Source organism: Eriocheir sinensis, chromosome 59, assembly GCF_024679095.1.
Source record: "Eriocheir sinensis breed Jianghai 21 chromosome 59, ASM2467909v1, whole genome shotgun sequence".
NCBI lineage: Eukaryota > Metazoa > Arthropoda > Malacostraca > Decapoda > Varunidae > Eriocheir > Eriocheir sinensis.
In genome coordinates this window covers 8,585,617-8,605,616 of record NC_066567.1, presented here as the reverse complement: position 1 = coordinate 8,605,616, position 20,000 = coordinate 8,585,617, and the positions used below count along the sequence as shown (strand labels likewise).

The 20,000-nt window shown below is 38.5% G+C and overlaps 1 protein-coding gene across 1 annotated transcript in view; it reads right to left on the bottom strand.

Annotated features, from left to right (window-relative positions):
• LOC126985535 (zwei Ig domain protein zig-8-like) overlaps positions 1-20,000 on the bottom strand; it is a 97,908-nt gene that overhangs the window by 41,445 nt on the left and 36,463 nt on the right. Inside the window, exons 2-3 of the mRNA XM_050840581.1 lie at positions 1,714-2,340; positions 1,368-1,544 (exon numbers count right to left, since the gene is read on the bottom strand). Coding sequence (XP_050696538.1) covers positions 1,368-1,419 — 52 coding nt within the window. The 5' untranslated portion in view covers positions 1,420-1,544; positions 1,714-2,340. The remainder of the gene's footprint in view (positions 1-1,367; positions 1,545-1,713; positions 2,341-20,000) is intronic.

Below are 20,000 nucleotides of genomic sequence, written 5' to 3'. Positions count from 1 at the left end.
TATCTTTTTGTCTTATGCACGCTTTTTTATGTTTTTTTTGTGTGTGTGTTTTAATCTGTATTTTTTTGTGTAGATATTTGTGTCGGGGGGAGGAGTGTGTGTGTGTGTGTGTGTGTGTGTGTGTGTGTGTGTGTGTGTGTGTGTGTGTGTGTGTGTGTGTGTGTGTGTGTGTTTATAAGCTTACGTTTTTCTATTTTTTTCTGTGTGTGATTAAATTTAAGAAAGAGAAAGTAAGTTAGATACATATAGAAATAGAGATTAATAGATAAAATAGGGACACTGATAGATAGATAGATAAATAGACACTTAGGTACATAGGAAGATAGCACTAATAGATAAAGAGAGATACATAAAAGATAGATGGGAATAAGATAATAAAGATAAACAAAAGAAATAAGACAGGGATGCTAGTAGATAAATAAATAGACGTAGGAGAGAGAGAGAGAGAGAGAGAGAGAGAGAGAGAGAGACGAGAGACGAGAGAGACGAGAGACGAGAGAGACGAGAGACGAGAGAAACAGACAGACAGAGAGAAACAGAGAAACAAGGAGAGAGAGAAAGAGGGAGTATAATCTATGTAACTTAATATCTAATAATTAACGAGGTGGGGCTCAGGTTAACGAGGCTTACACGCGGCATTATGTAATTAGAGGTTAGAACATGTTTGTGGGAAGAGATTACGAAATATTAACCCACAAATTTACGGTTAATAAGTGGGCAGGGGAGAAAATATGTGCTTTTAAAGGGGATAGAAGAGGAGGCGAGGAGAGGGGAGAAGAGGGAAGGAGAGGAGAGGTATAGACATGAGAGAGAGATAAGGCAGGAGCGGAGAGAGATGAATGAACGAGGAAAAAAATGAAAAGAGATGATGACAGGAGTTTGACAGAAGGGAGAGATGAGACAGAGGAAGAGATGAGTAAAGGAAGAAAGGACAAAAGGAATAGACAGGAGGGAAAAAGAAGACAGGACGGAAGAGAGACGAGTGATTTAAGAAAGAAAGGAGGAGAAAAGAGGATAGGAGAGGAAGGAACAGGGGGAAGAAAGAAAGAAAAATCTGAAAAAGGAGAAGCGAGGATAGGAATAGGCAGGAGGAAGAGAGAAAAAGAGAAGAGAGACGAGTGAAATAACAAGAAACAAAAAGAGGATAAGAGAAGAGAAAGAGAATGGAGAGAGAGGGAGACGGAAGACAGGAAAAGAGAGGAAGGGAAGGAAAAAGAAAACAAACTAAAAGAGAAGAAAAGGAGAGAAGAAAAAAAGAGACGTGATAAAAAAGAAAGGAAAAAAAGGAAGGAAGAAACGAAATACAAGAACAGTCACACAATACAAATCACCAACAAACACACAAACACAAACAAACAAACACTTACCCAGCAGGAGTGAGAGGCTGAGTCGGATGGTTCCTTCCCTTCCCTCCTTCATCGTCTCTTCCTTCTTCCTGAGTTATTCCAGATTCCCTTCTATCTCCCTCATACGTCCTCTTCGCGCGCCTGTCTCTCCTCTTCCATCATGGAGGTAATTTCTCTCCTCCTAAGGTTCCTCCGAGACTGAAGGAGAGATTATGTGATTTTTTTCTTTATCTCTTTTTTTTTTTGTCTACTCTCAATATATATGCAGTGTGTGTGTGTGTGTGTGTGTGTGTGTGTGTGTGTGTGTGTGTGTGTGTGTGTGTGTGTGTGTGTGTGTGTTGTTTAATTCTATCTCTATATCATTTACCTTCAATCTTCCTTCTTATCCCGTTTATCTATTTATATTGTCATTCCCTTTTTCCCTTTTTTTTTCAAATTAACTAAGTCGATGTTTCTTCCGCCCGGTGAGTATTATAATTTTTTCTTAGTATTTATTTTCCTTTTTTACTCTTTCGACTTTTCTTTTTTCTCCTGGTTCTTCCTCCTCTTCACTCTTCTTTTTTTTTTCTCTGTACTACACTTCGTATGCTCTTTTATCTCTCCTTCACCGAGCCAGAAGATTGCAAGGGCGAGGGAAGGAGGAGGAGGAGGAGGAGGAGGAGGAGGAGAGATTGGAAAAGGTGTAAGAGGAGGCGGAGTAGGAGATGAATGGGAGACTGGAGGAGGAGGAAGAGGAGAAGAGGAGGAGGAGGAGGAGGAGGAGGAGGAGGTAGAAGCGAAGGTGAAAGTGGATATCAAGGAAGTGAAGAAGGATGAGGAGGCAAAGAAGGTGAGGAGTAAAAAAAAAAAACGAAAGTGGTAATTTAGAAGATAGAGGAGGAGGAGGAGGAGGAAGAAGAAGAAGAGGTGTTGATGGTGGAGGAGAAGGAGGAGGAAGAGGAAGAAGAGGTGTTGATGGAGGAGGAGGAGGTGGAGGTGTTGGTGGTCACGTGATCTGAAAGGAAGAAAAACATAATCATTAATAACAATCATAACAACGTGTCTGTGTGTGTGTGTGTGTGTGTGTGTGTGTGTGTGTGTGTGTGTGTGTGTGTGTGTGTGTGTGTGTGTGTGTGTGTGTTATAGTGTCGTTTGTGTCGTGCATTCTTTTGGTTTTAAATATTCGAAGTTTGATATTAATGAGAGCAAGTTTTAGGGACGTAAAAAAATAGAAAGAGGAAGAGAGAGAAAAAAGTTGGTAATAATAATAATAATAATAATAAATGATAATAATGATAAAAATAATAATAAGAAGGCAAAAGCAACCCTAATTAAAGATAAGATAAAGAAAAAGATTAACAGAAAACGTAGCAATCATATTTTTCTTTATTTTATTTTTATTCTTGAACTTCACCAAAACCCAAATCCTCGTTTTAAAATAATATCTTTTTTTACCCTTTTTCTAGTTTTTCTCTGTTTGGTTGTATCGTTGTTGTTTTTTGTACAATTAAAGCTTCAATCGGTGTGTGTGTGTGTGTGTGTGTGTGTGTGTGTGTGTGTGTGTGTGTGTGTGTGTGTGTGTGTGTGTGTGTGTGTTTGTGTGTTAGTTTTTATTCCTCTTTTGTATTCTATGTCATATTCTCTCTCTCTCTCTCTCTCTCTCTCTCTCTCTCTCTCTCTCTCTCTCTCTCTCTCTCTCTCCCCATTTCCTTTTATTCTCCTCTTTTCGTTTCTCTTCCTTCTCACGTTTATTCACATTTTCTCTCTCTCCCCTTCCTACACTTCCCTCCCTGTTGCATTTACACAATTTATTCTATTCACTTCGTTTCCACTCTCTTCACTGCCTCGTCTTTTCGCCTCTGTTTTGGTTCACTGTTTTCTGTCTCTCCCTTCTCTATTGTTTCTTCTTTTTCCATTTTTGGTTCATATTTTTACTCTTTCGTACTCACATTGTTAACTTCTCTTCATTTTCCATTCATTTATTCCTTCGTTTTAAGTTGTTTTTGCATTTTTGGTTTTCATTTTCCATTTTGTTTGTGTTTTCCTCCACCCAGTTATTCTATTTTCACATTATTGTTCGTTTCATATTCCTCTAGTCGAGTCCTGTTTTGTATTCTCATTTATTCGCAATTCGCTTCTATTTTGTTTCTGTTTACATGTTGCACTCTATTTCCCTGCTCTCTGACCTTTTACCGCGTTCACCATTCATTTTTCCTCCTGCCATTGATATTTTCCCGCGAGATTCAATCAATGTCATCATGCATTTCTATTTTAATGGAGTTCAGTTTTTTTTCTTTTTTGCGTTGTCGCCCAAAATGCCTCAATCGAACTAATATATTTTTTTTTCTACAGTAACTTTTGATTTCTTGTATTTTTTTCCCTTAATTTGCGTCTCTTTATTTCCTACACGTCGGATATATCTCTATTTCTATTTTATTTTATATCTTTTATTCACCTCTGTTTTAATTTGTATATATCTTCGATCGTTTTACTATCACACCTTGACATATAAGCTTACCTGTCATCTCTCATCTGTTGCACCTTTCTGTAAATTAAAGGTAATCTGCCCATCCTGTAATTTCTATTTGTCTTGTCTATCACACCTTGACCTGTTGCCTGCCACTTAACACTTTCATTTATTGCCACTGATATATTACTTCCTTCATCTCGTTTGTTTTAATATATCTCACCTTGTTAACACCTGTATGTCTTTGTTCGTTCTGCTGTGTTCCTTGTGTTTTATATATATTCTATCAACACCTTGATCCACCTATTTCATCTCCTCAAATCTAATATATTTTACCTTTTGAACACCGAATGTCTTTGTTCATTCTGCTTTGTTCCTTGTGTTTTATGTATATTCTGTTAACACCTTGATCCACATATTTCATCTCCTCGAATCTAATATATCTTACCTTTTGAACACTATTATGGCTTTGTTCATCTTGTTATTTTTTGTTTTTGTTTTATGTTTACCATCCACACCTTGATCTTCTTCTGCCTGCTTCATCTTCTTCATCTTAAGACGTGTCACCTCCTCACTAATTTGTTTCCACCTCTTTGCTTCACCTGTCACCTTGAGCCACCTGTGTCATTCGTCAATCTCGCCTCACCTTCTTTCTTAATCCATGTCGTGTTCCTTGTGCTTTATATATATTCTATTAACACCTTGATCCACCTACTTCATCTCCTCGAATTTAATGTATCTTACCTTTTGAACACCTTATGGCTTTGTTCATCTTGTTATTTTTTTTTTGTTTGTTATATATTTCTTCCATCCACACCTTGATCTTCTTCTGCCTGCTTCATCTTCTTCATCTTAAGACGTGTCACCTCCTCACTGATTTGTTTCCACCTCTTTGCTTCACCTGTCACCTTGAGCCACCTGTGTCATTCGTCAATCTCGCCTCACCTTCTTTCTTAATCCATGTCCTGTCCTCACCGATACAGTAACACGCATCGCTAACCTTCTCCCTCAGTCGTTGTTTTCATTCATATTTTCTTCTCACCTGTGTCATTCGTCAAACTCGCTTCACCTTTCTTATCTAATCACTGCCATGTCCTCACCGATACAGTAAAACGCATCGCTTACCTTCCCCCTCAATCGTTTTTTTCATTCATATTTCTTTTTTCGATTATAGAGTCCACAGATGATTCGCTTTCTTACTTTTTATTTTATTTCTTTCGCTCCCCGTCATTTATTTTTCTTCTGTATTTCCTTTACGTCCATTCGCTCCTTTTCCTTATAGTTTTTTGATGTTCACTTGTTTCTTCCTCTCTTTATACAAATGCATACATACATACATACATACATACATACATATATAAATACATAAACATACATAGTCGTTTAAATTCATACTTTGCTTTTTTTTCTCCTGTTCCTTCTTATATAATCTCTTAATGCAATCTCTCTCTCTCTCTCTCTCTCTCTCTCTCTCTCTCTCTCTCTCTCTCTCTCTCTCTCTCTCTCTCTCTCTCTCTCTCTCTCTCTTCGTTTTCGTCTCTATAATCTTTACTCTCCTTCTCCTCCTCTTCCTCCTACGCCTCTTCCTCTTCTTCTTCTTCTTCCTCTTTGTCATCTTTCTCATGTCCTCCTTTATGTGTTTGCCTCTTGCTCTTGCTTTCTATTTCCTCCTCTTTCTCTTCCTCTTTATGCGTGCTTATCTTCCCTCCCTCCTTCATATTCCTGATGTGTTCGCTGTTTGTCGTGTAATCATTTCCTTCTTTCGCTCTCTTTCTCATATTTCTGCTTTTCTTATTTTCCGTTCGTCCTTTTCTTCATTCGTTTCTTTCCTTTCCTTTTCTTGTTCCTCTCTATTATTTTTATCGTTATTTGTGTGTGTGGATTTTCTCTTCCTTTTTTCTTTGTTTTTAACTTCCTTGTTTTCGTCTTTTCTGTATTTCTTCCCTTTTTTCTTGTTTTTCCTCCGTTTCTGGGTTAACTTTTATCTAGTTTTCTTTTCTCTTGTCTTCTCTCTCTCTCTCTCTCTCTCTCTCTCTCTCTCTCTCTCTCTCTCTCTCTCTCTCTCTCTCTCTCTCTCTCTCTCTCTCTCTCTCTCTCTCTCTCTCTCTCTCTCTCTCTCTCTCTCTCTCTCTCTCTCTCTCTCTCTCTCTCTCTCTCTCCATCCCTTACTCAGGAGAAGGATCATTAAGGCCTAATTGGGTAATGAGGGGAGGGGGGGTCCTACCTGGCCTTACCTCACCTGCCCTCACCTTACCTTACCTCACCTCACCTAACCTCACCTTACCTACTTTTCCCTTCACCTGACCAACTATATTTTCATTTCCTACTCCCGTGCCCTAATTTACCTAAGATCACCTTTAATTAACTTGTCTTACCTTTACCTCACCTCACCTAACCTTCTCCTTACCTCACTTTACCTTACCTTTCTTACCCTTCACCTGACGAACTCTATTTTCAGTTTTTAGTACCTTGTTCTTAATTACCTATGATCACCTTTAATTAACCAGTCTTACCTTTGCCTCACCTGCCCTCACCTTACTATCACCTTACCTAACCTCACCTACCTTTCCCTTCACCTGACTAACTATATTTTCATTTCTTGCTACCCTGCCCTTATTTACCTATGATCACCTTTAATTAACTTGTCTTACCTGCCCTCACCTCACCTTACCTTATCCTTACCTTACTTTTCTTACCCTTCACCTGACGAACTATATTTTCAGTTTTTAGTACCTTGTTCTTATTTACCTATGATCACCTTGCCTCCACTTACCCTCCCTTCCTCCCCTTCAGTAAACTCTCCCTTTCACATTCATTCCCTTCCCCTCCCTTACCTTTCTCTTCCTCTCTTCCCTTTCCTTCCTTTCCCTTCCCTTTACTTTCCTTGTCCTCTCCATTACTTCCCTTCTCCTTCTTTACTTTCCCTTCTATGTCGTTCCTCTCTCTTCCCCTCCCTTCCATTCCCTTCCCTTTCCTTCCTTTTGTCTTCTCCTTTCCTCTCCTTCCCTTCCATTCCATTATGTTACCTTAATCTCCCTTCATTCGCTTCCTTTCCCTTCCCTTACCTTTCTTTTCCTCCCTTCCCTTCCTTTCATTTGTCCTCTCCTTCCCTTCCTTTCATTCCCCTCCCTTCCCTTCCCTTCCCTTCCCTTCCCTTCCCTTGTCCTCTCCTTTCCTTAATGTTTGCCTCACTTCCTCGTACACTTGCCTGATTGACTGTTTTCCTCCTCCTCCTCCTCCTCCTCCTCCTCCTCTTCTTCTTCCTCCTCATTTCCCGCCTTAGTTGTTCTTGGCGTGACTTAACATCTCTTCTCCTCTTCCTATTTCCTTTATTTTCCTCCTCTTCCTTTATTCTCTTTCCTCCTTTCCTCACTTTATTCTTATTTTCCTTCCGATATCGTTTTATTTTTTTTCGTTTTCTTATGTTACTTTTTGTTTCATTTCTTCTATATAGTTTTTTTCTTATTTTCTTTTATATTCTATCCTTTTCTTTTATATTCTCTTATTTTTTGCTTTCATTCTTTTTATTTATTCTTTTTTTTTCTTTTTTATCTTTTCCTCCCATTTATTCTCTCCATCTGTCCTCCTTTCCTATCTTCTTGTTTTCTCTTCTCTCTTTATCTCCATCTTTCACATTCATCCTTCTCTACATTCTTCATTCCCTTCGTTCTTTTATTTTCCTTTTTTATCACCATTCTTTCCTTCTTCATGTTCGCAAACACCTGTTATTTTTTTTCCTTTTTTTAGTTGCTTGTTTTCTCTTTGATCTTCCCCTTCCTCCTGCATGTAAATCCCTCCACCCTGCTCTCCCGCTCTCTCCCTCTCCGCCTCTTTTCTCTCCTCTCCTTCGTCATCTTTCAAATCTTCATGCAATCTCTTCCTTCCCTTTTATCCCTCCTGCCTCTCGTGTATTCCTTCCATTTTTCCTAAGTCTGATATTATTCCCTCCATCAATTTCCTTCCTCTCCTTTCTCTCCTCTCTTGTACCCTTTTTCTCTCATCGTTTCATGTCCCTCGTTTTCGTTTTATCTGGTTCTTGTTTTTTTTTTTGTTTTCTTTATTCTGTTTTTTTTTTTTTTTTATTCGTCTGCTCTTTCTCCTGTTGTTGTTTTTTCCTTTTCCTTCTTTTCTCCTATGTCCTCGATTTCCCTGTTATCCTTTCTTCTCTTCTCCTTTCTTCTCCTCTCCTTCTCCTTTTCCTACTCTGTTTATCTGTTCTCCTATTTTCTTCTCTTCTTTTTGTTTTTCGTTTCTGCTGTTTTTCTCCTGTTATTTTTTTCCTTTTCCTTCTTTTCTCCTACGTCCTCTTTTTCTTTGTTATCCTTTCTTCTCTTCTTTCCTCTCCTTCTCCTTTTCCTTCTCCGTTTATCTTTCTTCTTCTTTTTTGCCTTCTTTTGTTTTTCGTTTCTGCTGTTTTTCTCTTCTTTCCACTTCTCTCCTCTCCTCTGTTTATCTTCTTCCTTTTTGTTTTTCGTTTTTCCTGTTTTTCCTTCTCTCCTCTCCTCCCCTTTCCTTTTCTTTCCTCCTCCTCCCACTCTCCTCCTCTCTCCTCTCCTCTTCTCTCACCTGTCCTCGCCTCACCTGTTCTTTCCTCCACGTTAGGAATGGAGGAGACAAATGCCTTATGACGAGGGATTTGTCTACTGGAGGAGGAGGAGGAGGAGGAGAAGGAAGGAGGAGGCGCTGAAGGATAAGGAAAGGAAAGAGGAGAATGGAGGTGGTTGTAAAGAAACATGGGTTAGATAAAGAAAATAAAAAGTAAGATACGCAAGAAGAAAATGAAGATAAAGAATGAAAATGGTGTAGGTGCTGGGAGATCTGAAGAGGAGGAAGAGGAGGTTGATAAGAAGAGGAGGAGGAGGAGGAGGAAGAGGAGATGAAAGAAGGATCCAAGAATAAGTCACCTTGGACGAAAATAGCTCAAAATTTAATAGTGGATTAATTCTCAAAAGGAAGCAAAATTGGCGGAAAAGGAAAAGCTGCTGATAAAAGGGAGACCCGATATTAGACGAAAAGGAAGGAGAAGATGAACTGAGATTGAAAAGCGTGAGGTAGGGCGTGTAATAGTGATGATAATGTAAGAAAAATCGAAGTCTTTAGTTGATAGGAAAAGAGTTGATGCTTGTGATACATAGAATGAGCTTGAACGTGATTTGTAAGCTATAATAAACAATAGAGAAGGAAAAATAAAAATAAGATACATAGGAAAATAACATACGAACATACGAAAATCGAAGTCTAGTAAATAGCAGAAGAGTTAGTGCTTATAATAGTCAGAAATAGATTAAACGTGATTTGTGAACTAAAAACAAAAATAAAATAGGATGATTGGATAGAGTATTGATGATAAAATTAAGATTATATACGAAAATCCAAATCTTTAGTCTTTATTTAATAGCAAAAGAGTTGGTGGTTATCATACTTAGAGTTAGTTTAAAGGATATTTGTGAGCTAAAATAAAGAAATGAAAAAAGAGAAGATTGGTAAAAATAAGATAATATACGAAAATCCAAATCTTTAGTCTTTAGTTAATAGCAAGAGAATTAGTGCTTATCATACTTAGAGTTAGTTTAAAGGATATATTTGTGAGTTAAAATAAAGAAATGAAAAACAGAAGATTGAACAGAGTATTGGTGGAAAAAATAAGATGATATACGAAAATCTAAATCGTTAGTCTTTTTTTTAATACCAAAAGAGTTAGTGCTTATCATACTCTGAGTTAGTTTAAACGTAATTTGTGAGCTAAAATGAAGAAATGAAAAGAAGATTGGATAGAGTATTGATGATAAAATTAAGATGATATACGAACATCCAGATCTTTAGTCTTTAGTTAATAGCAAAAGAGTTAGTGGTTATCATACTTATAGTTTAAAGGTAATTTGTGAGCTAAAATATAGAAATTAAAAACAGAAGATTGAACAGAGTATTGATGGTAAAAATAAGATAACATACGAAAATCCAAATCTTTAGTAGTTAGTTAATTCGAAAAAGAGTTCGAGCTTATTAGAATTAGTTTTAACGTAATTTGTGAGCTAAAAACAAAAAGAAATATAACAGAAAACTATGATAACAAACGATAATCCAAATTGTCAAAGGAAAGAGAGCTAATTCAGTTAATTCCAGAAGAGATAATGCTAAAGATGAATGAAACTTGGAATTAATTGGAACGTTTTTTGTGATTCCCAAAAAATATTAGCGCCAGATTAATCAGAATGTTGTTAATGAAAAATACACTAATGTCAGGTCTATATAATTTACCGACTCATTAATTACTGCATTTATTAAAAGTCAAGTTGTGCTACAGTTTTAAAAGGTGTGTTACAGATGAAAGTGTCGTGTTACGGAGAAATAGAAATGTTAATATAAAGGTTGGTAATATAAATACACTAATGTCGGGTCTATAAAATCTACCGGCACAAGAGTCACTGCATATAAGTAAAGCTAATTTGTGCTACATTTTAAAAAGTTGTGTTACGGATAAAATAATGTTGTGTTACGGATAAAAAAATATTGTGTTACGGATAAAAAAAATGTGTTACGGATAAAAAAATGTTGTGTTACGGATAAGAGAACGTTGTGTTACTAAAAAAAATATTTGTGTGACCCTTAAAGGTTATTTGAGTCACTGTTAGAGGTTGCCTGACATATAAAAGTCTTGGGTTAGTTAAAAAGTCTTAGAGTTGAAAAGTTTGTTACATATACAGGTTGGGCTATTTATAAGTTGAGCTAATGTTCAGGATGTAAATTATGAGCTGTTTAAATAGATGATGATGATGATGATGATGTGAGGCCGAATTTATGTAGCAGGCCTTTCAGCTTCATTGCCCACGAGACTGATTTATTATCCTCTGTCTCCTTTCCTCCCTTCCTCCTATTTTCCTCTTCATATATTTTTCAACTTTTCACTCTATAGATTTTTTTTCCAATTTCCATTTTATTTTATTCGGCTACTCGTATTTATTCTCCTTCCTTCTTTCATCCCTTCTTCCTTCACTCCCTTCACTCTGTATCGGTTTTCTTTTCATTTTCCTATCTTTATATAATTTATCCTCCTTTTTCTACCTTTTCTTCTATTCTATTCTACTCCTCTACTCACAAATTTTCTACTCCTTTCTGTCTCCATCTTTTCGTCTATTCTTTTCTGCTCTCATTCACACATATCTCCTCTTTTTTTATCTTTTCTTCTAGTCTTTCCTACTCTTCTCACATATTTATTCTTTTCTCAATCTTTTCATCTAGTTTTTCCTACTTTTCTTCTCCCATATTTCCTTTTCGTCCTCTCCTCTTCCTGCCTCAAAGACTGTCCAAAAAATCGAAACCCAGCATCAGAGGGAAGGCAAAGGCAATGGCTAGCCGGGAACAGCAACGGACCAGCATGACAACTGATAATAGTAAACAAATAGCCACTCTGGTTGTGTACTCAGGCACCTGTTTGCGCGGCGTGTGAGCGGGGCGTCCATTACCCTGTCTCCTACCTCACGCTAATGCCGGGGCGCGGAAATTAGAGCGTGTTGGGTTTTCTCAGCTGACGTAAAAGACGGAAGCGTAAAGTGTACGGTGTAGTTTGTAAATGTTGTACGTGCTCTGCCTCTGAAGTACGGTAGGAGTTGGAATACTACTTCTGATGTTACAACTAGTACTTATACTTATACTACGACTTCTAATATGCTACCTTATCTATTGTTGCTACTATTACTTCTGCTATTACTACCACTACTACTACTACTACTACTACTGCTACTGCTACTACTACTACTACTACTACTACTACTACTACTACTATTACTACTTCAACCACAATAAAAATGATGATAATAATAGTAGTAGTAATAATAATAATAATAATACCAACAGCAATAATCGTAATGACATCAAAAACGTCACATAACTCACTAAACAATAATTTCCCAACGAGCGGAAATCCAATGAATTATAAAATTGCATATGGGCGCACACACGAGCGCACACACACACACACACACACACACACACACACACACACACACACACACACACACGAACACACGAACACTCGAACTCACCCCCACACAGTACAATATGCCGCAGGAAGTGAAATTCATTATCACGTTTGCTATTTGATGTGAAACGAACTAAAAACACTGAATTAAACGAGGCGGCGGACAGCGTTAAGCGGGCCAACTCGGCTAAACTCGTATATTTATTCTACAATGCAAGAGTTTCAAGTGGGTGGTTGTTGGTGAAGTGACTGCCGATTGTGTGAGAAGGATGGTGGTGGTTGGTGCAGCTGTTATGATGTTGGTTGTGGTTGAGGTGGTTGTAGTAGTAGTAGTAGTAGTAGTAGTAGTAGTAGCAGTAGTGGTAGTAATAATAGTAGTGGTTGCAGGAATTCATGAAACTGACCCTTAATTCATATGTAAAGTAACGAGAAATATGCGGCTGGAACTCTAATTTAACTTCTCCTCCTCCTCCTCCTCCTCCTCCTCCTCCTCCTTCACTCTCCCTCACTCTCTCATCTCTTGTCTCTTTTTTTTCTTTCCCTCTTGAATTTCATTTTGGCTCCATTCCGTTGACAGAACTCCCTGCTACTCATGCACTTCTCCTCCTCCTCCTCCTTCTCTTCTTTCTCCTCCTCCTCCAGCTTCTCCTCTTCCTTCTCTTTTTCTCTTCCACTCTCTCCTTCTCCTCCATCCTCCTCTGCTTTGGTCATCTCCTCTTCAATTAGACTCTCATCTCAAGTACCATTTACCTTCATTTTTCTCCAACTTTCGCCTCTCCATTTGTTTTCTTCCTTTCCTCGTCTTCCTTTTCATGCATTTCTTTGGGGGCTTCTTTTTTTCTCACCTTTTCGTTCTGTATTCGTTCTGTATTCACCTCCTTCTCCTTACTTGACTCTTTAATTTATGCGTACTTCAGGGGAGGTGGGCTCTGTAAACTCTTGGGAATTTACTCCATATATTTCAATATATCCACGTCTTTGTCTGTTTTCCTTTAAAAAATCTACGGAATCTACTACACACATTTTACTATCTTACTCCTCTCTCTCTCTCTCTCTCTCTCTCTCTCTCTCTCTCTCTCTCTCTGTCTATCTGTGTCTATTTAACTATGTATCTTATGCAAAATTACCTCATAATGCACTGCTCTTAAACCGTCACCCAGGACACCAGTAATTTTCATACTTGGGTTCCGTTCTTCCTCTCTTTCTCCTCCTCTCCAACTCCTTCACCTCTCTCTCTCTCTCTCTCTCTCTCTCTCTCTCTCTCTCTCTCGGTCGCACTCTCTGTTTCCATCATTTCTGGAGTGGAAAAAAATTCGAGTCGCCGCGGTAATTTGCATTTTGAATGTTGCACGAGGAGCGAGTTAATGTTTGTACCCACCAACTTTGTGTGCGTGTGTGTGTGTGTGTGTGTGTGTGTGTGTGTGTGTGTGTGTGTGTGTGTGTGTGTGTGTGTATAAGGGTACGGTGGAGAGAGAGAGAGAGAGAGAGAGAGAGAGTGAGAGAGGAGAGAGGAGGAGGAGGATGAAGATGGGGATGACATAGATGAAGTTAAAGAAGAGAATGATAAGCGTAGAGAAAAGTGAGACGGAAAAAAAGAAAAACACAGAGAGAGAGAGAGAGAGAGAGAGAGAGAGAGAGAGAGAGAGAGAGAGAGGAGAAGGAGGAAGATGGGGATGATTTAGATGAAGTTAAAGAAGAGAAGGATAAGCGTAGAGAAAAAGGAGAAGGGAAAAAAGAGAAACTGGGAGAGAGAGAGAGAGAGAGAGAGAGAGAGAGAGAGAGAGAGAGAGAGAGAGAGAGAGAGAGAGAGAGAGAGAGATGCACAAACACGGCAGCACAAACATTAAAGAAGAAGGCGGCAGGGGAGGCGGAGGCCAAACATTACCTGCGTTTACCTGTCCGCGTTAGTTAATGGTTAATCACCTATACCCGCGCTCCGCCAGGTGTAGTGGCGGCTAATTAGCTCTACACACAGGTAAGAGAGAGAGAGAGAGAGAGAGAGAGAGAGAGAGAGAGAGAGAGAGAGAGAGAGAGATTTAAGGAACACCTAACCGCTCACTAATTTCAAGCAGGCAATCCCACTTTTTTTTTTACTTTCCCTTTCTTGCCCACGAGAGAGAGAGAGAGAGAGAGAGAGAGAGAGAGAGAGAGAGAGAGAGAGAGAGAGAGAGAACAAAAGTGATCAAAGGCTTATAACTCAATCAATCTATTATTTTTTTCATCTCGGGGGTTTCCATTTTTTTCCATTTTTTTTCCTTTTACCTTGTTTCTTTCATCCGGTGCTCCAGGTGAGGTAATCTGCACCTGTTTGTAATTAATTAGTTTTTCTGTGTACCTTTCGTGTGTTTTGGAGCGGAGTGTTTGGATGCGTGAGGCAAATTTCGATTTCGCTGGGTTTTTTTTTTTTTTTTTAGTTTATGAAAATATCTTATCGACCTTTGAACTTTTTTATCTTATTGAATTTCGAACTTTTTTTTATCTTATCGACTTATCTCTGAACTCTTTTTATCTTATTTTTCTTGTTTGAACTTCTTTATATTACCTTTGAACTTTTTTATCTTATTGAATTTCGAACTTTTTTTTATCTTATCGACTTATCTCTGAACTCTTTTTATCTTATTTTTCTTGTTTGAACTTTTTTATCTTACCTTTGAACTTTTTTATCTTATCTTTGATTATCTTTGAGTTTTTTTATCTTTTTTTTTTCTTATCATTGAACTTTTTATCTTATCTTTGAACTTCTTTGTCTTTTCTTTGAACTTTCTTATCTTTTCTTTTTGAGTTTTTTTATCTTATCTTTACTTATCTATTAACTTTTTATCCTATCTTTTCTTATCTTTGAACTTTCTTATCTTATTTATTCTTATCTTTGAACTTTTATCTTACCTCTGAATTTTTTTTATCATATTTATCTTATCTGAACTATTTCATCTTATCGACTAACCTTCCTTTCATATTATCGACATCTGAACTTTTTTAAACTTTTTTTTAGTTCATGAAAATACTTTATCGACTTTTGCCCGACGGATTTTTTTTATAATTGTGTGTTTTCGCTCTGGTTCCTATTTTTGTTTTAATGTCAGACTAATGGAGGAGTGTTTAAGCGCCGCAATTATTTATTTTTAACTCTGTTCTTAAATTCGAGACGTGGAACAGAGGAGAAAAATACATAAGAGGGGAAACTATTTATATATTCCAGCTACTTTATTTACATTTTCTTCTCTCCTATTATACTATTTACTTACTCCAGCTATTTTATATAAGTTTTCTCTTCTCCTCTTTTACAACTTATATATTCTTGCTATTTCATATACGTTTTCTTCTGTACTAATTTACTAATCACTCTTTCCAGCTATTATATATAAGTTTTCTCTTCTCCTCTTTTACAATTTATATATTCTTGCTATTTCATATACGTTTTCTTCTGTACTCTCTTACTCTTCACACTCTCCAGCTATTTTATATAAGTTTTCTCTTCTCCTCTTCTACAATTTATATATTCTAGTTATTTTATCTACGATTTCTTCCCTCCTATTTTACTATTCACTCTCTCCAGCTATTTTATATACGATTTCTCTTCTCTTTTACAGTTTATATATTCCAGGTATTTTTATTTATGCTTTCTTCTCGTCCCTTTTCCCTTTGACCACCAAGAAAATCAAAACATTAAAACATATCTAAACACCGTTGCCACATATATATTTCCCTTTCACTTCTTACCCTCCTTACCTAACTTCATCCTACCTTCCTCTACCTCCCCTTCCCCTCCATCCCCTTCCTCTAACCTCTTCTACATCCATTCCCTACCTTCCCCTCCCCCTTCTCACCTCCTTACCTGCTAGATTCCAAAAACCCTTCTCATTCCTTCTCTTCCCTTCCACCTTCCCCTCCCCTTTCCCACCTCCTTTCCCTTTCCTTCGTACCTGCTAGCTTCGAACCCCCTCCCCTTTCCTTCTCTTCCCTTCCCCCTTCCCCTCCCACTTCATTCCCCCACCTTCCCCTTCCCCTTCCCATCCACTTTCCCTTTCCGTGTCTTTACCTGCTAGCTTCCAAAACCACCTCCCCTTCCTAGCCATCCCCTCCCACTAAAATCCCCTCCTTTCTCCATTCTTCATCCTTCCTGTCCCTATCTTCCCCTACCCTTCTTCCCCTCCTCCCTGCTAGCTCCCAAAACCACCTCCTTTTCCTCTACATCCCCTCCACTAATCTCCCTTTCCTCCCTTCCCTTCCCCTTCCCACCCTACCTCCCCTTCTCCCTTTTCCGTGCTAGCTTCCAAATTCTCGCCTCTCGTATAGGAATAGAAGCAAGAAAAAGGGGAAAAAATATAGAATGAAAGGGAAAGAAACAGAACACACAAGCGTTTTCGAGTTAAATATCAGTAGAAGGCATTGTTTGTGATCTCTGGCGGGGGTCAACTTTCTCTCTCCCTTCCTCTATTTTTTTCCCTTTCCTCTTTTTTTTTTTTTTACTTGCTGGTTTCGGTTTCTTTCTTTTATGTGTTCCCTTTGAGGCTTTTGGGTCTATCGTAGGTTTCCTTTTTTATACTTTTCGAACTTTTTCTGGTCTAGGAATTGTGGCGAGGAGGAAGAGGGAAAGAAAGGGGAATGAGAGAGAGAGAGAGAGAGAGAGAGAGAGAGAGAGAGAGAGAGAGAGAGAGAGGCAGGACTGAAAGATAAGATAAAAGGGAAACGGAAAGGAAAGAGCAATAAAGAGGGAGAGAGAGGGAGGAAAAAGAGAAGTAGTGAAAAAAGGGAGCATTAAAAGATGAAGGAGAAAGGGGAACGAAAAGGGGAATATATATAGTGACGAAGAGAGAATATAAGAAAGACTTGAGAAAAATAGAGAAATGAAAGAAAAAAAGGAAAAGGAATGGGTAAAAGGGGAGAAGAAGAGAAATTTAATGAAAGGATATAACAGGAATTTTTCAAGCGTTGGTATGGCTTGGAAAGATGAAGGAGGGAAGAGGGGAAGAGGAGGAAGGGAGAGAAAGGGGAGGAGTGGAAAGGGGAGGGAATGGAAGGGAAGGGAAGGGGAGGGAAGGAAAAGGGAAGGAAGGGAAGGGAAGGGGAAGGGAAGGAAAGCGAAGGGAGGCGAAGGGAAGGGAAAGGAAGGGGAAGGAAAGGAAGGGGAGGGGAGGGAAGACAGGGAGAGCAGGTAAGAGGAAAATTCAAATGGTGAAACTAAAAATATGCAAGAATTTTAAGAACCATCTGAAAGGAAAAAAAAAGAAGGTGGGAAACAGTAATACTAGCAAATAAGAGGATTCGTGGGAGAAAAGGAGGAGGAGGAGGAGGAGGAGGAGGTAAAGAAATTAGATATAAAAGAGAGGGGAAGGGCAAAGGTGGGCGGCGAGAGAGAAGATGAAAAGAGAGAAAGAAAATAAAAGAAAATAAGTTCGTGGAAGGAAAAAGACCTTGATGGAAGAAAACGTGAAAGAAGCAACGAAACGAGAGACAGTGAAGAGGAGAGAGAAACAGTATAGAAGGGAGAAGGAAGAAAACAGGACGAGGGGAAAGTGAAGAGAAACGAAGTGAGAGAAGAGAGAAAAGAAGGAAAAGAAATCAAATGGAGAAGGTCAGTGGAAAGGGAGAGAGGGAAAGAGAAAAGAGGGAAGAGGTGGGAGAGAAGAGAGGAAGGAAAAGGATAGAAAAATGCGAGAGGGAGAGTGGGAGAAGAGAAGGAAAATGAAGAGAAACGAAGTGAGAGAAGAGAAAAGGAGGAAAATAAATCAAATGGAGAAGGTCAGTGGAAAGGAGAAAGAGGGGAAAAGGAAAGAGGAAAGAGGTGGAAGAGAAGAAGGAAAAGGATAGGAAAATGCGAGAGGGAGAGTGGGAGAAAGGAAGAAAAATGAAGAGAAACGAAATGAGAGAAGAGAAAAGGAGGAAAATAAATAAAATGGAGAAGTTCAGTGGAAAGGAGAGAGGGAAGAAAAGGAAAGAGGAAAGAAGTGGGAGAGAAGAGAAGGAAGGAAAAGGATAGGGAAAGGCGATCCTTAGAGAGGGAGAGTGAAAGAAGGGATGGGAAAAAATGAAAGAAAAGAGAAGGGAAACGAAAAGAAATGAGAGAAAAAGGAGGAAAATGAAATAAATGGAGAGCTCAGTAGATAAGAGAGAGGGGAAAAAGGAGAGGAGAGGGGAAGAGGAGATAAAGGAAGGAGATAGAAAAAGCGAAGATCCGTTGGTCACTCGATGAAGCGATGGAGAAAATAGAGTTTCCGAGAAGGGTTTGATCAAGAAGGTGGAGGTTGAGAAGGTGGACAAGATGATGGGTGGAGTTGATGGGCGGAAGATGGGAGGGGGTGAGAGAGGAATAGGAAGAGGAGGGTAGAGTTAAGGAATGAGGAAAAAGGAAAGATAAAATAATAGGATAGGATTAAGAAGGTGAAGGTGAAGGGAAAGGAATGAGAATGGTAAAGAGAAAGAGGAAGAGAGAGAATAAAAAAGAAAGATACAAGGAAAAGAAGAGAAAAAAAGGAGAATGTTAATGAAGGAGGAAGAGAGAGGATAAAAAAGAAAGATGCAAGGGGAAGAAGATAAAAAAAGGAGAATGTTAAAAAAAAAGGAAGAGATAGGATTTAGGAACCCAACACACACACACACACACACACACACACACACACACACACACACACACACACACACACACACACACACACACACACACACACACACACACACACACACACACACACACACAAATAATCCGCAATGAAATAATCCGAGATGAATGTGACAAAGAACAAAAAAAGGAGAGAGAGAGAGAGAGAGAGAGAGAGAGAGAGAGAGAGAGAGAGAGAGAGAGAGAGAGAGAGAGAGAGAGAGAGAGAGAGAGTGAAAAAAGATGAAACTCAATTACGACGAGTGTGAAAAAAGATAAAAGAGAGATGAAAAGAGAGAAAAAAAGAGAGAAAGTCGTAAACTCATAATGTAAAAAAGAGCGAAATACATGAAATAAAAAAATAAAAAAAGAAAGAATAAAAATATATTACATTCACTTTCCAATCACGACTCCGTATTATTATTAGAGAGAGAGAGAGAGAGAGAGAGAGAGAGAGAGAGAGAGAGAGAGAGAGAGAGAGAGAGAGATTAAAAAAGAAAGACCGACAGACACAAAGAGAAAAACAGGGAAAAAGAAAAACAGACAGACATAAAGGCAGAAAAGAAATAAGAATAATAGAACTATAAAAGAAAATTCAGAGAGAGAGAGAGAGAGAGAGAGAGAGAGAGAGAGAGAGAGAGAGAGAGAGAGAGAGAGAGAGAGAGAGAGAGAGAGTGAGTAAAGATGAAGCAAATAAATAGTTGTGTGCTGTTTGAATTATTTTGCGAATCTCAAATCTTTTCTTCGTTGTTTCAAGTTCGGGATCAGAGGCGATGAAAATGAATAAACACACGCACTGATGAATATTAATTAGATCTCCTGCACCTGGCGAATAGTTTCAGGTGAGAGAGAGAGAGAGAGAGAGAGAGATAGAGAGGAACAGAAAGACCGAGATATATACAGACGAAGATGATTGGGAATGAGAGAGAGAGAGTAAAAGCGAGAGTGAGAGATTGATAGAGAGAAATTGAAAGGAAGAAACATATAGACGAAGATGATTGGGAAGAAGAGAGCGAGGGTGAGAGAGAGAGAGAGAGAGAGAGAGAGAGAGAGAGAGAGAGAGAGAGAGAGAGAGAGAGAGAGAGAGAGAGAGAAAGGCATAGCAACATTCAAACAAAGATGAGTAGGAGTGAAAGAGACAGACAGACGGAGACAGAAACACATAAACGGAGCAAATATTCTTACTTACTTAAACACAGACGGATGAAGATGGAATTATTCAGAGTAACAAATAGGCAGACAGACAAACAGGGAGGCAGGCAGGAGAGAATATGATAGACAGGACAGACAAGGAAACAGACAGCAACAGAGTAACAGGATAAAATGCGAGTAGAAAACAGAAAGGCAGTTAGACAGACAGACAGATAAATAGATAAGCAGACAAATGGATAAAACAAACAGCAGAGGAAGATAAATTGATTGAGGGAAAGCCAGAGACGGACAGACAGACAAACAGACAGACATATGGACAAACAGAAACACAAACACTCAAACACATCAAAACAAACACACCTAAAACATCAATTAATAAACACTAAGAAAAAAACACCAACTAACTAACGAAAAGTAAATCAACAAAACAAAACAATTAACAAAACACGAAGAAGAAAAACCAGGTAAAAGAAAACGAAA